General features: G+C 51.9%; 1 protein-coding gene across 3 annotated transcripts in view; it reads right to left on the bottom strand.

The window, feature by feature from the left end:
• Positions 1-23167, bottom strand: part of PDE2A (phosphodiesterase 2A) — a 434647-nt gene that overhangs the window by 54333 nt on the left and 357147 nt on the right. For all 3 annotated transcript variants that reach the window (XM_053307709.1, XM_053307711.1, XM_053307710.1), the window contains 4 exons: positions 19372-19481; positions 16525-16580; positions 4931-4990; positions 2416-2575 (listed from right to left, as the gene is read on the bottom strand). In XM_053307709.1, coding sequence (XP_053163684.1) covers positions 2416-2575; positions 4931-4990; positions 16525-16580; positions 19372-19481 — 386 coding nt within the window. The remainder of the gene's footprint in view (positions 1-2415; positions 2576-4930; positions 4991-16524; positions 16581-19371; positions 19482-23167) is intronic.

The raw sequence follows: 23167 nt of genomic DNA, 5'->3' as shown, positions 1-23167 counted from the left end.
CAGGGTTCCTACCCTCACAACACCCCCCGAATGGTCGTGGGAAGGCATTGCCCAAGTAAGGAGGTCCCTGGCTGGAAAGAGATGATAGGGGTATTGGGGTGTGTGTGGAGCTGAAGGTGTGTTGAAAGAAGGATCACTGCTTGTGGTGTGCACCCTCATCCCCACTCCTGCTTCGGTTCAAACAGGTCTGGAAGGCTCTGTGTTGTTTCAAAAACCTGCTATACCTTCTGGACCTATGTCAATAGTGGGATGAAAGAAGTGTGTGTGTGTGTGTGTGTGTGTGTGTGTGTGTGTGTGTGTACATCTGTCCAAACTCTGTTGGGGTTTTTGTCTCCTTCCTCTCCATCTTCCTCAAAGTGCAGGGGAAGGGGTTTTTTTAGCTCAATGTTTTAATGTGTCTTTTTAATAATCTTGTTTTTAAATTTTATTGTGAGCCGCCTTGGGATTTTCTTAATGAAAGGCAGGGTATAAATTTAACAATGAATGAATGAATGAATGAATGGTGTGTCCAGTCCCCCTGGCCTCCCCCACTCTCTGTGCAGCTCCCGGCTGGGGACCACCAAGGCCACCTGCCTCTTCAGCTCCTCCTTCTGCTGCTCACCAGAGGCGCTCCCGGCTTCCTTCCCAAAGAGCCCGGAGGCACCCACCACCAGGTCACGTTTGGCTCTTGCGAGAGCCCCTACAAGAGCTCTTCGTGCCCTCTGGCTGCCCTGTCCCGCTGCCCCACAGCACAGAGTCCACAAAGCCCAGCAGCTCAGGCAGCACAGCAGGATCGGTCCGGAGAACACCATGGACAGGTCCAGGGGACACCTTGAGCCAAGCACAGGCAGAGGCGGGCGGAGCTCTTCAGGGCCTCCGAGCTCGGACTCACCCCTGCGGGACGCCACCTCCCTGCCTAGAGAGCATCACTCTCCAAGGGGTGAAACCATAATGGAGCAGGTGGGCTCAAAGAACCCGCCCCCCCAGATCCACCCCTCCTTATTTTCATCATTATCTCCCTGACTCTGAGAGGGGCGAACATGGGCCCCCTCTCCCCTAGCTATGCCCCTGGGGGCAGCCCTCTGGTCTGGAGCTGGGCACGCCTCCTCCTCCTCCTCCTCCTCCTCCTCCTCCTCCTCCTCTCCAGCTGATCCTGCCCCGCCTGTCGCCCCTGCAGATATGAGGGGAGGAGCCAATTGCTTCAGGGGCCCAGGTTCGTATGGCTGCCAGAACCCAAGGGGTATACTCGTGGGTCAAATGGGCCGTAACCCAGAATTTGGCTTTAAATAAGCCAAATCTGGCAAGAGACTCGATGCTTGCTGCCTCAAGGGAGCCCGTCTCTGGCGCTCTCTCAGGCTCTGGGGGGAGGTCAGCCTAGCTGGAGCTGGGGCCAGGACTTCCCTCCTGCTCCCCACTTTGGGCTGGCCAGCCGCGCAGTCCCTGGCAGGCGGCAAAGGCCCCGCCTCCTCGCCTCCGTCCTGCCACCCCTCCGAGGCTGCCACGCCGCTGCTCTTCCAGGCGGGCCCCCTCGCTTGCCCTCAGCGCTGGCCTCGCCTCATCACCCCCAGGCACAGGACCCAGCCATGCCCTGGGAACCACTCAAAGGCCCTGGTGGGCCGGAACCACCCACAGCTTGGCGGGCAGGGGCCGAGGTCCGTTTCCAGCACATTGTGACATTCTGATTAAACATATGATTAGTGGCTGGTGGCTCTCTTCCCCCTGTCAATGGACCCCTGGTTCCAACCAAGGATAGTGGCCAGAGAACAGGTCCTGCCCCTGCTCAATCAGTGGGGCCCCTGGAGCGCACGCCAGCCCCAAACAAAGGCCAAGCCCTCTCCTCTCCCTGAACTGTTGTTGCTTTCAGGCTGCAATCCTAGGCATGCTTACACGGGAGTAAGCCTCACAGGGTATACCATGGAGCATATTTCTGAGAAAACATGCCTAGGGTGGCGCTCTCAGGCACTTTCCAGCTCCTGTGTTGCTGCAGGATACCTGGGGGGACAGTAAAATAGTCCCTGCGGGCTGAATCCGCCCCCCGGGCCTTAGGTTGTGCAGGGCTGGTCTACCCCGACTGGCAGCAGCTTCTCCAGGGCTGCAGGCAGGAGTCTCTCTCAGCCCTGTCTCGGAGATGCTGCCAGGGAGGGAACCTGGAACCTTCTGCACACAAGCAGGCAGGCGCTCTTCTTTCCAGAATGGCTCCGTCCCCTAAGGGGAATAGCTTGCGGTGCCCACACACGTAGTCTCCCATCCAAATGCAAGCCAAGGACAGAGCCTGCTTAGCAAAGGGGGCAACTCATGCTTGCTACTAAAAAGGCCACAAAGTTTTGATTTCTGGTCTAATTTGCCTCTGTTGCTGTGAACCACCCAGAGACAGCAATGAATACATAAATCAAGAGTCTGCATTGAGGGCATCCCTGACGCTCCTGCCCTCCTCACCGCACAGCTGGAGGATCTTGGAGTCCAGGTCACTGTAGCTGCTCTTGGGCGGCCCCTCCGTCTTCGCCAGGGAGTTCTGGGAGGAGCTGGTGGACAGGCTGACCTGAGGCCAGGGCTGCAGCTTCTGCAGGGAGACGATGCGCTTGTAGGACACCAGGACCTGCAAGGAATCGCAGGGACAAAGAGGCAAGGGGGGGGGGCTTAGCAAAGAACCCTGCAGGGCCCCCACGTGGGATTTCAGGGAGCGGCTGCCACTCAGTGCTCAAGCAGGCGCTTTAGGAACACAGGAAGCTGCTTCCTGCCGAGTCAGACTGTTGGTCCACCTGGCTCAGGATTGTCTACCCAGACTGGCAGCGGCTTCTTTCTCCCAGGTTGCAGGCAGGAGTCTCTCCCAACCCTGTCTGGAGATCCTTCTGGGGATTGAACCCGGGACCTTCTGCATGATGCTCCACCACTGAGCTGCAGCCCCATCCTCAAAATGGTAGTCTGTTTTACATAGGAAACTGCCATGTCCTGAGTCAGACCCTTGGTCCATCTAGCTCAGTATTGTCTACACAGACTGGCAGCGGCTTCTCCCAGGTTGCAGGCAGGAATCTCTCTCTCAGCCCTATCTTGGAGATGCTGCCAGGGAAGGAACTTGGGACCTAGATGCTCTCCCCAGAGTGGCTCCATCCCTTGGGGGGAATCTCTTGCAGTGCTCACACTTCTAGTCTCCCTTTCATATGCAACCAGGGCAGACCCTGCTTAGCTAAGGCTTATCCCACCGCAGTGCCATCACGGAACTCAAGACAAAGGACTTGGGGTCCCCAGGTGGCCACTAGGCCTGGGCAAAGATTTGGCCTCCAAGGGTCAAAGCCAAACCATGCCCCTGGACCTTGCACGGAGGGGGCCGTTCCCACCGTTTACCTGCACCCAGGGCAGGCCTGTGCTCAGTGCCCAGAAGGGTCTGTAAAGGGACGCAGAGCCCCGTGACGTCTTGGGGAGTGTGTGGCAAGAAGGTGCGTGGAGAGCACTGGGGAATGCAGCCCTCCCCAGCCCTTTCCCCACAGAGTCCTTCCTGGCCCATCCCAGATGCCGGCCAAGACCTCCCTGGGGCTGCCGGGGGCTCCGCTCTGCTCTAAGGGCCCTCTCGGGGGCTGGGCAGAGGACCGGTTCGAAGCCAGATCTTTGCACAGACGGCTGCAGCTGCTACTACTATTTATAAATCGCTTTTCATCCGAAGTTCTCAAAGTGGTTTACAGGAGAAAATAGAAATAATAAGATGGCTCCCTGTCCCCAAAGGGCTCAATTCACGTGTTGCCATTTGCTTTAAAGGAATTCTAATGTCTGCACATGTAAATGCTGTTTTAATTTAAGTGGGGGGGGGGACTCCAAAGGGCTCACAACCTAAAATATGTTAAATAAATTAAATAAAAATATGTTAAATAAATTAAATAAAAATATGTTAAATAAAATAAAATAAAATAAAAAATGTTATAAATAATAAAAAATAAACAAAACAAAACAAAATATGTTAAATAAAATAAAATAATAAACATGTTAAATATAATAAATGAAATAAAATAATAAATACAATAAAATAAATAAAACAAAATAAAATGTTAGATAAATAAAATAAAGTAATAAATAGGTTACATATAATAAATTGAATTAAATAAAAGAATAAATAAAATAATGTAAAATATGTTAAATAAAATAAAATAATAAAAGGAAATATAAGGGAGACTCCAGCAACAGCCACTGGAGGGGTGTTGTGCTGCAGTTGGAGAGGCCTAGTGGTCCCCCATTTAGGCTCTGGCCAGACCTGGACCCACTTAGCTTCAGCAGGGGGGCCGGATCAGATGCCCTCAGAGCCTGCCCCAGGACTTAACAGTAGTCCACAATCCAGTGGGGAACATGGAGAAGCACAAATTAGCTGGAGTGGCTGCATAACAGCTCACCATTCTCCGTGCCTTTCCAGGGGGACTCCGACAAATAAGTCCAGTTGCTGTGCCTTTACACAGGGTAGCGCCTAGTGGCAGACACACCCAAGAGGGGCACCAGCACAACAAGGCTGAAGATGCAGAAAGAAGTGGTGGGGAACGGTTTATGGTTGAAAAAGTCAGTAGCTTACCAGCAGCTACTGATAAGAGATAGGTTTTGTGCTCTGCAGGATAAAGACCATCCCCTGAAGAAGAGGATTCTCCTTGAAAGGCGCTGGGGCTTCTCCATCAATAAACCGTTTTGCACCACCACTTCTTTCTGCATCAACAGGGTAACATGAGAAATGGCGTTAGAGTCCAAACAAACAGGCAACACTGAGGAAAATCCTGCCCTGACAAAATGAGCAAAACCTCGAACACGAAATGATCTGTATGGGCTTCTGCCTGCAATGCAGGGGAGGGAGAAAGGCTGTGACTGGGAGGTAAGTTGGGGGGAGCTGGCTGGGGCAAAAGAGCCACCCTATCCAACGGGGGCCAGGAGCAGATCCCAGGGTTACAAAGAGACCCCCCCCCCGGCTCCTGGTGGTACTCACGTGCTTCTCCAACACTCGCAGGTTGAGCTCATCCGATTCGCAGAGGGGGCTGCAGTGCACCTGGGGAGAGCAAGGAGGCCGCATGAAAGGGGCCTGTCTGCAGGGAGCGAATGAGATCGCTCGGGGGCTCCCAGAGGTTGTTGGACTTCAACACCCATAACCCCTTTGGTCATTGTGGCTGGAGGATGATGGCAGTTGCAGTCCAACATCGGAGGATCCAAGTTTGAGCACCTCCGAGCTAGCTTTGGGGAGGGGCGATTGGTACCCCCCCCCAGTGTCAAAGTTCAGACAAAGTCTCCTGCTCAGGGTAACCATCTCTCTTTTGGGGAGATCAGCTCTCTATATGTGGCTCGCTGCATAAGCACACCCTTCAATCCAGCTCGTGTTTTTTCTGCCTCTGTGGCACATCTGCATTGCTCTCAGTGGCCCTCATGACCTGATGGAAGTTCAGTGTGCTGCAGTAAGATCACCCCATGGCACGATGCATCAGAGGCCTCTGTGCATCTACCAAGGACTCTGGGCCATTCTGGGATTTGCCAGACCTGCCAGTGGATAGCAACAAGCCCTGATTGAATTCCACAGCCAATTCTGTCTCCATTGTAAATTGTAATTGCAAGTAATTCAGCTGGGGTACTTTTTTGTGGTGTCCCATGTCTGCTCTGGCCCCATGCTAACTTTTGTTTCGCCTTCCATCCTCTCTGCTATCCTTTCCCCACCTTTGGGTGATATTTTGAATGCATCCTGTAATGTTGGTGATCTGCCACCAGGTGTCACTATGCTACTGTTTAGTGATAAAATAAAAAAGCATTCCTTTCTTTTCTTTTCTTTAAACAGATATCACTAGAAAAAAGTTGATCTCTCATATGCTTTCTATGGTAGGGAGGAGAAAAGCCTTTCCTTTTCTATTGGGCCAATTGATTTTACACAAAACAGCAACCACAGGGGGGAAATCTGAAACAGCAAACAGTCCCACAAGAAAGATCTATTCCTCCATGTGATAAGAAGGGACTTACTTTTTCCTATGAGTTCTAAAGATCACATGGAATACAGAAAAGGGAAATATCACTACACAGAGGTCTTTGAGGTAACCAGGTACTTTGAAATGACTTCCTCTCCGGCCTCTCAAGATGACCTTATTTTTTTATTTCTTAATGTATCTCTCCTGGCGAAGTCAGACATTACCAGCAATACTTTTGTTTGTTCTTAGCGTTATGTGTCTCCCGACGGCTCAACCACTAAGGAGTCAAAGGGAGCACTACAGTTTCCTTTTGAGGAGCGAGCACCGGAGACTTGCATTCCTCTGATATCTGCATTACTCGCAAATGGACAGGCAGAGCAGAAGTGGAAGAAAAGAGGCCTCTAGATCTCCGGAGAGCATCTTGTGTGGAGAGCCTCTTCCTGCACAATGGCCATGTCCCCAGTGCCAGCCACTCTAGCTAAAAGCACTCAGCTCTGCAGCCTCTGCCTCTCTTTTCCCCACCCCAAGCATTAGTCTGAGGACACCCCCCATTGCTTAGTCCATGGGGGTGTCATGAAACCCACAGCCATGAAACGAATATGTAGGTTCTTTGGTCAGATCTTTGACTCCTCTTCAGGGCTGTCATTTGCTCTCTGCTGCTTCCACCTTCATATAGGCTGCATTATAACATTAGAAACTTTAAAATATATGCATAATTATTCTAGGGGAGGAGTGGGGGGTTAAGATTGTGTTTAATTATCAAAATGGCTGTGGGCTCAGGCCCCCCTTTTTTTGGTGTTTTTTTTTTTAAGCACCTGGCAACGTTCCTGACCCTCTTAGGTGATGCTGGGCAAAATCCAGCATGACCGACCCATTCACAAGAATTAGAGGCCACGCCGAGTTCACCATAAATGTTCCTACTCTGGGCACCGAAAAAACCATGGAACCTAAAAATAATGCAAATTCACCCCTGGCTTCATTCTTGTAGTCCCGCAGTGGCCAATTAGCCAGCAATTAAGCCTCTGCTTTGCTAGTCTGCGGAAGGCCTTGCTTTTCAACCGTATCCCCGGGGCCGTATCCCCAGAAACACGCACTGCAAATTCTTGCTGTAGAAGGAAGCTGAAGTTGGCTGCTTCTCCCTCTCTTGACACGAACTTCCCACTTTGTTACACTTGGCGAGTGGCCTCTGGCCACCGAGCAAGACAAGCATCCCTCGGCAGAGAGAGAGAGAGACAAATGAGCTGCAAGCAGATAGAGCCTGGAGGATATGTGCCGTCAACAAGAGATTCAGCAGAGACGGGAGGGATGCTCACCAGGATCTCCGAGCCTGTGTCTCAAGGGCCTGGTGCCCAACAAACGCTCCCAGCAGCCACTGGGCTACATGGCTTCCCTGTGATGATGGAAAGGCCCGAGCAAAAGACCCAGCCCAGGGAACTGGGCGGTGAAGGAGAGAAATGCTTTGGTGCAGTGGCAAAGAGCCCAAACAGGGAAGCCCTGAGTTCTAATCCCGCCACACCCACCAACTCACTACCCAGCCCCAGGCAAGCCACTCTTCTCTTAGATTCAGCACCTAAGATGGAGATAATGACATGTGCCAACTTTACAGGGTTGTTGTTAAGGAGGGATGATTCTCTACCATCCAAGCATAAGCATTTTCCAGTTTTTACTGGCTGAGATTAAGCAGTTTGAAGTTTATTTTTCTGATAAATTACCCTCCCATCTGCTTGCTGCCTGCTCCAGTGTCTAAATTTAGGTTGTGCAGTCACCTCGGGGCAGGGGTCTGTCTTTTGTAGACAGACCCCTTGCCACCACTGAACTATGGACAGGTGTCATATGGGCCAGGGGCTGTCGGGGGTCTTTCTCGGAACAATCTTAGCTGGGAGCCTTCCTAGCCATGCAGGCTCTACTGATTGGAGAGGAGAGACATACACATTCATGGCACTAAGTCAATCCCCAGGATCATGATTTTTCATCTGGGAAATGCTGTCTCTGAAGATACAGCCTTTCTCGACACCCACCTGCCTTGAGCATAATTCACAGCGGTCTGTGCACTAATAAAGAAACAAATGAAGGCATATGTAAGCAAGGAACCTGTGCATATTTTTGTATAAATGTGTTTACACAAAAACACATACAGCAACGGAGGTTGTACTTTGCATATATTGCATTATTTGTATTGGGAACGCAGTGAGCGAGTCAGACCATTGGCCCACCTCTCTCAGGACCGTCTACACTGACTGGCAGCAGCTATTTAAGGTTTCAAGCAGGAGTCTCTCTCAGCCCTACCTGGAGCACTTTCCTTATGAGGCAAGGCTACAACACCTGGGACTTTTTAGTTTAGAAAAAAGACGACTGCGGGGAGACATGACAGAGGTCTATAAAATCATGCATGGAGTGGAGAAAGTGGGGAGAGAGAAAATCTTCTCCCTCTCCCATAACACTAGAACCGGGGTCATCCCATGAAATTGATTGCTGGGAAACTTAGGACCAACAAACCAAAGTACTTTTTCACAGAATGCATAATCCACTTGTGGAATTCTCTGCCACAAGATGTGGTGACAGCCAACAGCCTGGATGGCTTTAAGAGGGGCTTGGATAACTTCATGGAGAAGAGTTCTATCAACAGCTACTAGTCAGAGGGCTACAGGCCACCTCCAGCCTCAAAGGCAGGGTGCCTCTGAGTACCAGTTGCAGGGGAGTGACTGCAGGAGGGAGGGCATGCCCTCAATTCCTGCCTGTGGCTTCCGGCGGCATCTGGTGGGCCACTGTGCGAAACAGGATGCTGGAATAGATGGGCCTCCTTGGGCCTGATCCAGCAGGGCTGTCCTTATGAGATGCTGTTGGAGATGAAATCTGAGACCTTATGCATGTAAAGAAGGTGCTCAACCACAGAGCTACAGCCCCATCCTCGAGGAAGCTGCTATCTACTAAATGGACCATTGGTCCATTTAGCTCAGGGTTGTCTGCACTGAGGGGAAGTGGCTTCTCCAAGGTTTCAGGAGGAGTCTTTCCCAGCCCCACCTGGAGACGCTGCCAGAGATTAAACCTGAGACTTTCTGCACTCAGTCAGATGCTCTACCACTGAGACACCCCACCCCACCCCACCAAAGGGCAGTGCTCACGTGCAGTCACCCATCCAAATGCAAACTGAGGCAAAGCCTGCTTAGCAAAAGGGAAGGGCAATTCACGATCCCGAGCATAAGACTGGCTCTCCTCACAAATGATGCTGGAAATTTTATTTAAGAGAAGACTTATTTTTTCACCCAAGCTTTTTAACTGGACTGTAGTTTTAAATTGTTTTAAGGTTTTCATTTTTATTTTGTTTTATGTTGTTGTAAACCGCCCAGAGACAGAAATTTGGGGTGGTCTACAAATCAGATAGATAGATAGATAGATAGATAGATAGATAGATAGATAGATAGATAGATAGATAGATAGAATAATTTCCAACATTTCTGCCCTGACACATGACTCAAGTATAAACCCACCCCCCACTGATTACAATGGAAATGCTCCTGCGGTGATCCCAGCCACGAAAAGTTCTTTCCTCTCCTGCGGCTCCCTACGAAGCACTCCTCCCCACCATCAGTCTCCAGTTAATTAGCACTCTTTGCTTACCAGCCACGCAAAGAACAACTTGATGCTCCAGCTGAGCCTGCCACCCCAGCAAAGAAGGAACAGCCACCAGGTGCTCCAGTCTGCCGTTTTTACAAACAAGCTGAACAGGTGCCCAGTGGAAGCGAACCACTTTCCTTGCATCTGTCACTAAGGGAAGCAACCCCCCCCCCCTTGCTCCTTCTTGAGGCTGTGGAGCTGTACGTCAAGGCCATAGGGCTGACCCCAGCCGCCCCTGCCCTCCGCACTTCGAATGTTCGTAAGCAGCCCGTGGCATCCCACAGCCCAGCCAATGGCCCAGCCTCTGCAGGGTTCACGAGTGTGTGTTCAGGGCAGTGTGCGCTCTTTCCTTGCCAGGGCATGGAGTGCGGGCAGGCACCACAGCCGCTTGGCTGAAGCTAAGCCAGGGCAGACCTGTTGGGGATCACCCAGACTCTGACCAACAGGAGAGGAGGAGGAGGGAGGGGAGCTTGCCCCCGCCTTTCTACCCAATCTCGACAACAGCCCTCCTGATCCGGAGCAGCAGTTGGCCCCTTGGAAGAGCCCTGGGGATCTGGCTCTTGGCCTCTCTTCAGAGCCTCTCCCAAGAGCAAAGGCAACAGGACACGGGGGCTGCATTCCAGCTCTGAACATCCCGTGCTCACCTGGCTGCTTGGGCCTTCCCTCCCGGAAGCAGGGCTTGCCATTTGACTAGAAGGAGAGGCTTGCTCTGGGCTAGCTGAGAGCCCCCTTAGCCATGCAGACACTACGGACGGGAGCTGGGATGTTCCTCGGGCAAAACATGTGCTGAGCCTAGGAAGCTGCCTTCTACTGAATGAGGCCGGCTCACAACGGTCTATCGTACTGCCCGGCTCTCCAAGATTTCAGAGAAGAGGTCTTCCCCAGCCGTGCCTGAAGAGGCTGCCAGGGAGTGATCTGATCTTCTGCATGCAGAGCAGGGGCTCTTCCACGGAGCCATGGGCCTTCCCTTAGGCAATAGCTCAGGGTTACCTAGGAAGTGGCCTGATGCTGAGCCAGACCATCGGTCCACATCGCTCACTGCTGCCTACACGGACCGGCAGCACCAGGGTTTCAGAGAAGAGGTCTTCCCCAGCTGTGCCTGAAGAGGCTGCCAGGGACTGAACCTGGGAGCTTCTGAATGCCCAGCAGGGGCAATTCCCCTGAGCTACTGCAGCCCCGCCCCCAAATGATGGGGCAATCTCCCTTCCCTTCTCCTGGGGCAGGCCAGTGGTCCATCTAGCCCCGTCCTGAGCCCTCTGCCCCACAGCGGCTCTCCCGGCTCTCGGCAGGGGGCCCTCCCTGCCGCTCCACGGCTGCTTTCAATGGGAGGGGTGCTGCTGGGGCATGTGCCTGAGCCCTTCTGCGGGCAAAGCATGTGCTGTGCCACCAAGCCATGGCAGGTGCTCTTCTGCTGTCTGAGCACCTCTGTGGCTGTCCCATGTGAAGACAAATGCATCCGTAGCGTGCAGAGAAGCAAGGCTGGCCCAGAAGTGCACGTTCGGTCTCATCTCCCAGGGCTCACGGAGAAAGGTCAGTGCCTCTTAATCCTCTCAATTCCCTTTTAATAATAAGCACTGGTGAGAATCTCGCCGCTCCGGCCGGAGAATTAATCCACTCCAGCACTTTTCTCGCTGCCTGCGGAGTGGGCCCCCTGCCCGCCCCCCCCCCAGTGCCGTCACCACCACCTTTCCAGGCTGCGGCCAAATCAGCCGAGTGGCCACCGCGCTTCGTTAACCTCGCCTTTCACCTCGCTGCGTCCGTGAAGGGGCTGCGCTAACGAGTGGTTTAAAGAAGCCCCACTCCAGCTTGGCCTCCGGCTCCTGGAACCTTAATGAGATGGCTTAATTGGCACTCCAGGAATTGCCAGGTCAGAGAAGTTGGGGGCCCTGTGCGGCAACCCCTTGGCCTGGCCTACCACTCGCTGCGGAGTCAGTGGACCACCGGCCCCATTGCAGGATCATGGAACAGCCTCCTCGAGCAGTTGTGCCCTGGAGGGGTGGGGTATAAATATTTTAAATAAAATATAATAAAATAAACATCCAAGCTGGAAGGGTCCCTGGAGGTCTTCTGCTCCTGACAGATGGCCATCCAGCCTTGTTTAAAAACCTAAGGACTAAGGAGAGCTCACAACCACATGAGGCAGGCTGTTCCACTGTCCAACAGCTCTTACTGTAAAGGAATTCTTCCTAACATCTAGAAGCATAGGAAGCTGCCATATACTGAGTCAGACCATTGGTCCCTCTAGCTCAGTACTGTCTACCCAGACTGGCAGCAGCTTATCCAAGGTTGCAGGCAGGAATCTCTCTTTCAGCCCTATCTTGGAGATGCTGCCAGGGAGGGAACTTCTCAGAGCAGCTCCATCCCCTATTAAGGGGAATCTCTTCCAGTGCTCACACATCAAGTCTTCCATTCATATGCAACCAGGGCAGAGCCTGCTTAGCTAAGGAGACAAGTCCTGCTTGCTACCACCAGACCAGCTCTGCTTCCTTCTAATTCTAGCCCACTGATTCTCGTCCTGACCTCCTCAGGAGCAACAGAGAACAGGTCTTCTCTGTGAGAACCCTTCAGATACTTGAAGATGGCTGTCATATCTCCACCTCATTGTTCCACTAACTTACTTCTTCCAGGTCTCCAGGAAATGGCAACCTGTGATTAGCGGACTCCCCCCCTCCGCCCTCCCCCTTAGGGAAGTCCTTTCCTTTCCCCTTGTCATTCCAAATGTCTTTGCCATTGCTTTCCTCCTGGCTTTCAGGACTCCCTGTGAATTACAGCTCCCATCATGCACTTGCTGCAGAATCTCATGAGAAAAGAGAGGTGAGCAGAAGGAGCGCCGGCTTGTCCCTGAACCCAACAGGAAATTATTGATCACTGCACCATTTCAGGTCTTCCAAGTTTGAAGCAAGAAATGCTACTTCTGCTAACCAAGACTTCAGTACCCACAACACTCTGCTAGCAGTTCAAAACCGTCCAATACAAACACAACATTTCAGGAAATTAAAGCAGGTGTACATAAATAACTAAATTTAAGAGAACGTCTTCTTCGCCATGAGCCCCACCGCCTGTTAAGATCATCTGGAAAGGTCTGGCTGCGATTGTCGCCAACTTGCTTGGCGGCTAGTCGGGAACGGGCCTTCTCCGTTGCTGCCCCTGGACTTTGGAATGTGCTCCCTGTTGAAATAAGAGCCTCCCCATCTCTGGCAACTTGTAAAAAGGCACTGAAGACACCTTTATTCACCCAGGCTTGTAATTAGATTTATAGTTTTAATATTTTTAATATTTGGTTTTCAATGATTTTAATTGTTAATTGATTTGATGTTTTAAATGATTTTAATTGTAAACCTCCCAGAGATGCAGGTTTTGGGTGGTATATTGTTTGTTTGTTTGTTTGTTTGTTTGTTCGATTTCTATACTGCCCTTCCAAAAATGGCTCAGGGCGGTTTACACAGAGAAATAACAAGTAAATCAGATGGACCCCTGTCCCGAAAGGGCTCACAATCTAAAAGGAAACACAAGACAGACCCCAGCAACAGTCACTAGAGGTACTGTGCTGGGGGTAGAGAGAGAGAGTTACTCTCCCCCTGCTAAATAAAAGAGAATCACCACATTAAAAGGTGCCTCCTTGCCCAGTTAGCAGGGGAAATATTTAAATGAATGAATGAAAACAAAAATTTGAGGCATGCTTCAATGCAGAATTAGCAGTTTCAAAAATGGCTTTGGGGTTCTTAAATTCGGGTCCCTGGGTGACCCGTTGCTGGACTGCAACTCCCATCATCCCCTACTGCAATGGTTTCTATGTAAACTGCTTTGGGAACTTTTGTTGAAAAGCAGAATATAAATATTAGCTGTCGTCGTCATCAAAATGGGCTGGATGAGGGATATTGAACTGAAGCTGAAGTCAAGCAAGATGAAAGAGCTCAGTACTGGGGGTCGTAATCTGCAAGACGGGATAGAACTTCCTGTTCTGGATGAGGTTACACTCCCCCCAGAAAGAACAGGTCCATTAAGTTCATCAGGGCGCTTTCTAGATTACACTCTACAACAGAGGTAAAATGCTTCGGCTTGGCAGGATCGTATTGAAAACAATCCCAGAATCTCAAACTCCTACAATGGGAAAATACAGCTACTTTTTTGCGATGCGCATGCAATGTTTTAGCACTGTAATGCAAAGACAAAAACCAAAAGAAGGCATCAGAAATGTGAACTGCACCTTGCTGTCAGTGCAGGGACTGCAGTAGAGGTGTGCATTTTGGATTGTTGTTTGTTTGTTTGTTTTCAGCCAAATTCGAAGGCCCCCCCCCCCAATTCGGATAGAGTCCGAAATGAAGGAAACCCCAAATTTTCAGTTTCGGAGCTGACTTGCTCCGAAACTGAAGCCAAATTACAGGCTGCCAATCTCCCTGCCACTTCCCCCCACCCCTTCCACCCCAATCCATTCCATGTTCCCTGTTGTTCTGTTTTCCTCGTTCTGTTCTCCTGTCCATTCTCTCCCCAGCGCATTTTATTTTCAGTCCCCCTCCTAATGATCCCTAGCATGGAATTGGCCTTTTTCACAGCTGCCGCACATTGAGTCGACACTTTCAACGAGCTGTCAACCACAACCCCAAGATTCCTCTCCTGATCAGTCACTGACAGGTCAGCCCCATCAGTGTATATGTGAAATAGCAGCTTTTTGCCCCAATAAGCATCACTTTACACTTGCTTACATTGAACCACATTTGCCATTTGGTCTCCCTCACCCAGTTTGGAGCTCCTCCTCACAATGACTTATGGATTTCCCTACCCTAAATAGTTTAATGTCATCTGAAAATTTGTCCATGGCGCTGCTTACCCCAACTTCTAGGTCATTTATGAATACGTTTAAGAGCCCTGGTCCCAGTACCGATCCCTGGGGGACCCCACTTCTTACTTCCCTCCATTTAGAGAACTGTCTGTTTCCTGTCCTTCAACCAGTTACCGATCCACACACGAACCTGTCCCCTTATCCCATGACTGCTAAGATTACTCAAGAGGCTTTGGTGGAGAACTTTATCAAAACCCTTTTGGAAGTCCAAGTCTACTGTGTCAACTGGATCACCTTGATCTATATGCCTTTTGACCCTCTCAAAGATCTCCAAAAGGTTAGTGAGGCAAGACTGGCCCTTGCAGAAGCCAGGCTGGTCCACGAGGGCTGTTCACACGATCACTAAGAGAAAAGGACAAGTGTCCTTCCTAGCTTTGGGAGCTGAGCGCACTCCCAATTGTCAGCTGTTTGTCAGTAAACAACTAGGCAGGAGGAGCAGGGAGTGGTTGTCTGTTGAGATGGGAGCTGGGTAGGACAGCTTTTCCTCCTACCTTGTTAAAATGCAGTGAACAAGTCCAGGGTAGGGTGGTGCTGTTCTCCCCAGCTCCCCTCTCACACACAATCACGCCCCCTTCCTCCTACCTAGTTGTTTGCTTACAGATGATTGAAAATGGGAGTCTGCACCCTCCTGAAGCTGGGTAAGGAGCTTGTCTGACCCTCTTAAGCCCAGTTGAAACATTATGCTGTAAGAATGTACAGATGTCTGTGCACTCGGACATGTGCTTGTGTAAATGACTGTGTGAAGTGTACTTCTGTGTCTGTGTTCAACATAACATGTGAATGACTGTACCTGTGTACACTGTACACTTGTATGAGTGTTGAACATAACGTGTGAATGGGCCTTTAGTGCTCCTATGAACTGCCTTACTGAGAATTAAAGCCCAGGGCGCCTGCAAACATATGCTGAGCCCAGGAACTGGTCTCCAGTACCAGAACTGTGCCTAACAGTGCAGCAGGGAAGTAACTTGCCTAGGGAACAAGAGGTTGCCAGTTCGAATCCCCTCTGGGTGCTTTCCAGACTAGCTGCTCAACAGCAGCAAAATGCTTCTGATACACGACATCATAGCACTATATCGCAGCGATTAAATTTGAAACAAGGCATCAGAAATGTGAACGGCTCCCTGCTGTCAGCGTAGGGACTGTGGTCCCTACACCAGTCCAGTCCTAGTGTAGTCTAGGAACACCAGTCCAGGAAGTGTGGAAACACTGCTGTGACCCCATTGCAGGGTCTAATCTGGAAAGCACCCTGCAGACACCTCTATCAGGCAGCAGCAATACGGGAAGATGCTGAAAGGCTTCATCTCATACTGCGTGGGAGATGGCAATGGTAAACCCCTCCTGTATTCTACCAAAGACAACCACAGGGCTCTGTGGGCGCCAGGAGTCAACACCAATTCGACAGCACAGCTTTACTTTACCAGAACTGAGCTGTGAATAGTTGCACACAAAAATCTACACCTTGTTTCTGGCTAAGCTTCCTTCACTTCAGCAGTCTAATTTCCAAGGGGGCAAAGGGACTTTTGTGGTTGCTGTTTAACTGACTGAAGTATGGACACCCTTGCTAATCTGCTGCAAGTCACCCACAGACCTCCCAGGGGAGGGACCCAGCTGCCTTCCTGCTTCCTGCCTTGTCCTAGAGGCCAGGAGAGCAGAGGTCGTGGCATTTCTCCTGAGAAGTCTTCCCGCTGCTAATGCCAAGTGGAGACCCCACAACAGGAGCGGGGAGAGCACAGTGATATTTTAACACATGATAGGTTGTTATTGCTACTGCTGTCATGTTTTAACTGTATTTTCAGGATTGTATTCTTTTAATCTTTTGATAGCCATCTGGAATCTGAGCCGATAAGGTGGGGTATAAATGTTTACGAAACAACGAGCCAGGCTCAAACCTTTAAGGCAGGGGCTCCCCTGGCGCTGCTGGACTACAACTCCCATCATCCCCTTGGGTCAGTATGGATGATGGGAGTTGTAGTCCAACAACAAATGGTATGGAGACGCAAGCTTGGGAATCCCTTCTCTAAGGCGCCTTGACTCGGTGGGGAGAACCCCTGAGTTTGCCTGTGCCCCCGTGGCAAGCCTGAGTGCCTCCACGACTTCCATCTCCTCCTTAAGACAGGCCCCCACGTCCAGCTTGTTCCCCCCAGTTTCCCCCTCCTTCCGCCGCCTCCTGTTCCCACTTACCAGGATGACACACACCACGGCTCCTGCGTCCTTGTCCACCAAGGGGAGGATGAGCACTGAGAGAGAGAGAGAGAGGGAGAGAGAGAGAGCTCCATCAGGCAGAGGGAGGGCTGGCAACAGGGGAGGGCTGGGTTGCTGCTGACCCCCATGGAGAGCAGGGAGAGGGGGGGTGAGCATCTAGCAGCCCTGAGCCAGCCCCCGTCCCCCAACTCTCTGGATTCCTGGAAGCAGCTTGGAGAGAAAGAGTTTCAAGGATCTCCCACTGAGATGGGTGGAGGGGTGGGTGAGTGGGTGGGAAGGCGCACCCCTTCTCAGGCTCATGCGCTCTTCTCCCTCCCTCCAATGCCCTCCATCCCCCACGCCCACTGACTTGGAAATGGCTCTGAGGAAAGGGGAGGCATGAGGCTCCCGCTTGCGCCGGGTGCTTGCTGGCTGGCTTCCACACCAGGGCCCTGGACTGTTGCTGGGGCACAGCAGGAAGGAAGTGGAATGAAAAAGGCGCTTCCACACAGCACTTGACGTCTGCCTCTGTGCTCCAGCAATCCCAAGGCCAAATGCATTTCCTGACAACTGAGCCCCATTCAGAGAAGCGGTTTCCCCTGCAAATGGAGCCAAGAGGCGCCTTTTAAAAGTGGTGATTTTCTTTATTGAGCAAGGGGAGAGCAACTGGCCCTATCCAGCCCCAACACAACATCCCTCCAGTGGCTGTGGCTGGTATCTACCTTAGGATTCTTTTTAGATTGTGAGCCCTTTGGGGACAGGCAGCCATCTTCATGGATTTATTTTTATTACTCTACGCAAATTGCTTTGAAAACTTTTGTGAAGTGCGGCATATAAATCTTGGTCGCCATCGTTGTCATAATAGAAGGTTCGCTGGTTCATTCATTAGTCACTTCCTCCTGGTGACTTCTGCCTCTTTTTATGGCTTCTGGGCAACAGCATTACTGATGAAGAGCAACGTTCCGTGTAAGAGGGATTGCAAGATGTTGTTGACTACAACTCCCCAAATCCCCTGCTGCAATGGCCTGGCAGGGGTTTATGGGAGCTGTAGTCAACAACATCTGGGAATCACTGTCACAGGGAACGCTGATGGAGAGCCTCTTAATTACCCCTGAATGACACGACTCCTGTTCCCTCTGTGTGTGGTGGGAGGAGATTATCATGGTGGCTTTCATTTTTTAAAACTGCAAAATAGCACCATGTGTGTTTGGAGGGATGGAGAGACCATGGGAGGAGCAACTGCTCACAGGCCACCAATGGTGGGCCAAGGCGGGGGGCAGGGTTGGCCCATGAATAACACCTCCCCTCCCCACTGGAAGTGACCTTGTGTAAAATTAGTGGCTGACCAGTGAGAGGGACGCTGGCATGCATGTGGATGGGTTCTGTGCTCACACTTTCATGTCGCAGGAGTGCAAGGATGCCGCCTGAGCTAGTTCTGCTGAGTCGTGAGCTTTCCTTCCAGACCGGCATCACACTGGTGCAGTGGGGGGCCCTTGCGCCATCTAGGGTGTGCCCTCCTGTTCAGGAATGGAGCTCTAATTGGGCATACGGGTTCCAAGAACACAAGCCGCCCAGCTCCTGAGAGCCGTCCCTCCCCCTGAACTCCAGCCTGGCCTCTTTCCCCACCGGCTTCATTGACGGCTGGGTGTGTTCTCTCCGTTCTCTCCCTCGCCGCTCCGAGCGAGGAAAAGGATGGAGAGAAGAATACCCAGCCGACAACGAAGCTGGCTGGGAAATGAGCTCAGGAGGGCTGCGCTGGTCCTTGTGGGTACTGGCCATGCCCCCTGCGTGCAATGCCACAGGCCTGGCCTGGCTAGTGTCCTGTCCCGTACCATCCTGCAGGGCCCTCTGGGTCCGATGGACGGGCAAAGCCGCAGGACACAGTGCAGGCAACAAGGCAAGGGCAGGTTCAGGCCGGCCGGGCAGCACCATGGACAGAGCCAGGGGACACGTGGAGCCAACAGCAGCAGGCAGAGGCAGCCGGAGCCCTGAAAGGTGCCTGAGCCCAGCCGGCCCCTGCTAGGCTTCACCTCCCGGCAGAGACGGCAACTAGTTGACGGGGTCTTGAAGCCGGGCACATTCCTCCGTCTGCCTTGACTGCTGTCGTATGGAGAAGGAGGGGCTGGTGCTCAACTTCGGCCCTCCTGCAGATGTTGGCCTACAGTTCCTGTAATCCCTGGCCATTGGCCACTATGGCTGGGGGTTGTGGGAGTTGTAGTTCAAAAGCAGCTGGGGGGGAGGCTAAGTTGAGCAAGCCTGCTCAGGCTCTGAGGATGTCATCAGAGAAGGTCACTCTGGAGTGCCCTCCAGCTCCAGTCCGGTGCTGGGATCCAAGGCCAGACTGGGATCTGGCCTCAGAGCTACCCTTGGAGGCTCCCACAGGCTCTGGACTACTGCTGGGGCCGGGGGCTGGATCCGGCATGGGTCCTGCTTCTTCCGGGCAGGGAGGCGGGTCCAGTGCCGGCTCCGCCTCGTCCTGGTCAGACTCCGACTCGCTGGTGAGGGCGGGGCTCATGACAGCGAGCAGCGTGTGCCAGGGGCCGCCGGGGAAGGGGCGGACACCAAGGCAAAGCTTTCTGCTGTCCTCCTTGGGCAAAGAGGGCTGAGAGGGCCAGAGACTGCGGCGCAAGCTGGAGCACCCACTCCGCCCTGAGGCCGTCTTCCATGGGTGCCTCTTTCTTCGTGGCAGAAGCACAGCGTCCGCCTGGATGCCAGCTGCTGTCTTGAGGGCCCCCTCGCCACCGCTGCTCGGTGCAGCCAAGCCAACCGAATGCCGACTCAGTGCAGGCCCACGGAATGGGCAGCGGCCCACCCCGCTCCACCCCTGCTGCCCACAGAGGCACCTACCTTGTTTGTCTGGGGCTAACGGTGCGGCCAGGTTGACCATGGGCTTCCCCTGCAGCTCGGCCAGCGGCAGACCATGGCACTCCACCCTCTTCTGCTTGAGGATGGCATCTCTGAAAGGACAAACCACAGCCGAGGGGGAGGGTGAAGGAAAGCCTCTTGGGACGTCTCCTGGACAGCCAGGGTAGCTTCCAAAGAAAACAGGCCCATCCGCTTGTTAGGCCCAGCCCTTGTATGGCGGGCGTACAGTGCACACAGGTAGAGAGGTCTGTACACAGGTACAGTCGTTCACATGTTATGCTGGACACAGGCACAGAAGTCTACCTCCTGTCTGCACCCTGCATTTGAAGTGCCTGGATCCAGGTTCATTCACACACATGTACACTTGTCCAGCATGATGTCTGAATCGGGATAACATGTCCAGGAAAACTTGGAGGCTTCTACTTAGGCGAAACATCCAAAGAAGTTTGAGGAAAGGGGGAAAAACAGGTTTCAATAAAACTGTAGGATTTCTTGTGGGGTGGGAGTGGCCCTGCACATGCACAAAAGCAGCCAATTTCTGCAAAACCTCAACTCCAAAGAGAGCTTTGGAGTTCTTAAGTCCTGTCATAGGTAAAGTTGTGCCATGGAGTCAACCACAGAGCCCTGTGGTTTTTCTTTGGTAGAATACAGGAGGGGTTGACCATTGCCTTCTCCCACGCAGTATGAGATGATGCTTTTCAGCACCTTCCTATATCGCTGCTGCCCGATGTAGGTGCTCCCCATAGTCTGGGAAACATACCAGTGGGGACAGTGGTTGGAGTGTCGGACTAGGACTGGGAGACCAGAGTTCAAATCCCTATTTAGCCATGAAACCCACTGGGTGAATCTCTCTTTCAGCCTAACTTACCTCACAGGATTGTTGTGAGGATAAACAATCCCAGGTACTGGGAATGACCTCTGGGCTCCTTGGAGGAAGAGTGGAATATAATTTTTTTTAAAGTGCAACCTCTTGCTCCTTAGGCAAGTCACTTCCCCGCTGAGCCTGTTAGGTAATGCTTAATGGAAGCCTTGAGGGGCCCAATTCCGCGTCTCTGGAGAGCACAGAGGGCAGGGCTGAGTTCAGACTCTACAGCCTGTCTGGAAGGACTGCTGTGAATTTAGTTGGCTTCCTCTTCCTATGCTGCACATCCTTCAGTGTTTCACAGAGGATCTGAGCTTTCAGCATGCAGAGTTCATCCCCATTTAAATGTTTACAGCAAACCAGTCATCCTGTGCAATATTCAGCGAGCCGGTCAGACACAGGGAAGCACCTGAGATATGCTCACCTGTGGTCTGAAACAAGGGCTAGGAGTACCCACCCTAAGCATAGTTCCGGTGCCAGAGCGGAATGCTTGAAGCCACACTAAAGATAACCATGCCTCTGGTCACGCACAGAGAGCCTTGTTCCTCAACAAGTAACTATAGCTGCTTGCCCCTTTCCTCTGTCTTAGAACTGGTCTCCTCTTGAAGCACAACTGGGTGGCTGAATCCTGAGCTGATGCAGTAGATGGGACACTTCAAAACACAGGCTGGGGGTACTCTTTTGAAATCATTCCCCTGCCATTAAAAAAAACCAACAACCCCTGCTAAAGGAAAGTAGCACGCTAGGGTGAGTTCTAGCTCAGTCCTCTGTTTGCTAGGCTAGCCTTCTATTGGCAAGGATCTGAGGGTGTTGTTGTTGTTGTTGTTGTTTTAAACATAGGGCAGCATTCAGAAATTTGATTCCCTTGCCTGCATCCTGAAGTGGTACAGTCCATTCTGCCACCACAGGACTCTACCACCTAATTCTTTTCCATATGTAGACTAGGCCTTAGAGCAGGGATTCCTAACCTGGGATTGCCCCTGGGGATGATGGAAGTTGTCATCCAACAACAATTGTCCCCTTTGCTAAGCAGGGTCCACCCTGGATTGCATTTGAATGGGAGACTCCAAGTGTGAGCACTGGAAGAGATTCCCCTTAGAGGATGGGCCTGCTTGGGGATGGAAGAGCCCCTGCCTGCTTGCATGATGCAGAAGGTTCTCCAAGAGAGGGCTGAGAGAGACTCCTGCTTGCAACCCTGGAGAAGCTGCTGCCAGCCTGTGTAGACAATACTGAGCTAGATGGACCAAGGGTAGACTCAGTATAAGGCAGCTGCCTATGTTCCTAGCATCTGGCAAGCCAAGGTTGGGAACCCCTGCTCTAACGCCTAGTCTACATGCTCTAAGGTTGCAGTTCAACAACATCTGGGACCCAAAGGTAGGATCCCCTGCCTGGCTGAGAGGATGGTGCAGGAGGTCACATGCGGAGGGCTGGCTTTCTCGCCAGCATCTCTCTCTCCCCCATCAGCACACCAGGGCACACCCAGGGATGGTGTCTTTCCCCCTGCCTGCTCCCCCTTCAGCTGGCAGAACAGGCTGTGATATTTTCCCCTGCCTTGTCAGGATTATCACCAAAGCCCCCTTGGCATTTCGGAAGAGCTGGAAATAAGCAACACAAGCTGCCCACAAAGCCCTGCCCACCCACTCTTTTCTCTGGAGACACGATGTCCAGATGAGTCACAACAATTCCCCTAAAAGGAGAATCGAAGGGTTGGGAAAGGACTGAAAATGCATCTAGCCCAACCGGCGGGAGTCAAAGGCGGGAGAATCCAGACACAGACGACACAGACCTCCCCACACGGAGCGACGGCTAGAGCCCAGAGCACAGGATGTGTTAGGAGCAGAAAGGGAGTGCGCTGCAGAAAAGGAGGGCCCGGAAGGGTCAACAGAGCCAGACAGCTTTAGCAAGTAAGCCCAGCCACACGCTACGGAAAGGCAAAACAATAGAAGCGGGTAGGGGAGGGGAGTGGGGCAGGCGGGACAAGGGCCCAAGGATTGTTGCTGCAAGAGTCTCTGCTATGCCAACTACAGAAAAGCCACTTCAGACAAACTGCCAATGCCACAGCCTCTGGTGGCAGAATTCACCTGTGCTCCACAATGCAAAATGCCTCTGTTGCACACACTGCTAGTTATTCCATAACAACATCTACCCCAACCACATCTACTCCATAACAACATCTACCTACTCATGGCCACTGGTGTGAATTAGAATTCACACTTCACCCACAAGGTCCTTTGCAAGGGTCGTGCTTGTGGTGTCTACCTTTCAAAAGAAACCCAGATGGAGAAAGGCCATTACAGAAGGAAGGGACCCAGATGGGTTAGTGTGGGGGGTTCCTGACCTTGGGTCCCAGAGGCAGCATCACCTCCCCACATGATGAAGGCAGGCCCCGGGAGGGTGCTGGGACATCTGTGAAAGACATCAAGAATGGCCATTCAGACTGGGCCAAAGGGCCAAAGCCCCCAACTCTGATCCTGCTCTGGACAGAAAGTGTTGACTCAATGTGCGGCAGCTGTGAAAAAGGCCAATTCCAAGCTAGGGATCATTAGGAAGGGGCTTGAAAATAAAATGGCTAACATTATAATGCCCTTATACAAAACTATGGTGCGGCCACACTAGGAGTACTGCATACCATTCTGGTCACCACATCTTAAAAAGGACATTGTTGAACTGGAGAAGGTGCAGAAGAGGGCAACCAAGATGATCAGGGGCCTAAAGCACCCTTCTTATGAGGCAAGGCTACAACACTTGGGGCTATTTAGTTTAGAAAAAAGACAACTGCGGGGAGACATGAGAGAGGTCTATAAAATCATGCATGGTGTGGAGAAAGTGGAGAGAGAGAAATTCTTCTCCCTCTCCCATAACACAAGAACCAGGGGTCATCCCATGAAATTGATTGCCAGGAAATTTAGGACCAGT

The sequence above is a fragment of the Hemicordylus capensis genome, chromosome 3 (genome assembly GCF_027244095.1).
Source record: "Hemicordylus capensis ecotype Gifberg chromosome 3, rHemCap1.1.pri, whole genome shotgun sequence".
NCBI lineage: Eukaryota > Metazoa > Chordata > Lepidosauria > Squamata > Cordylidae > Hemicordylus > Hemicordylus capensis.
The sequence above is the reverse complement of the archived record's forward strand: the minus strand, read 5'-3'. Positions and strand labels throughout refer to the sequence as shown.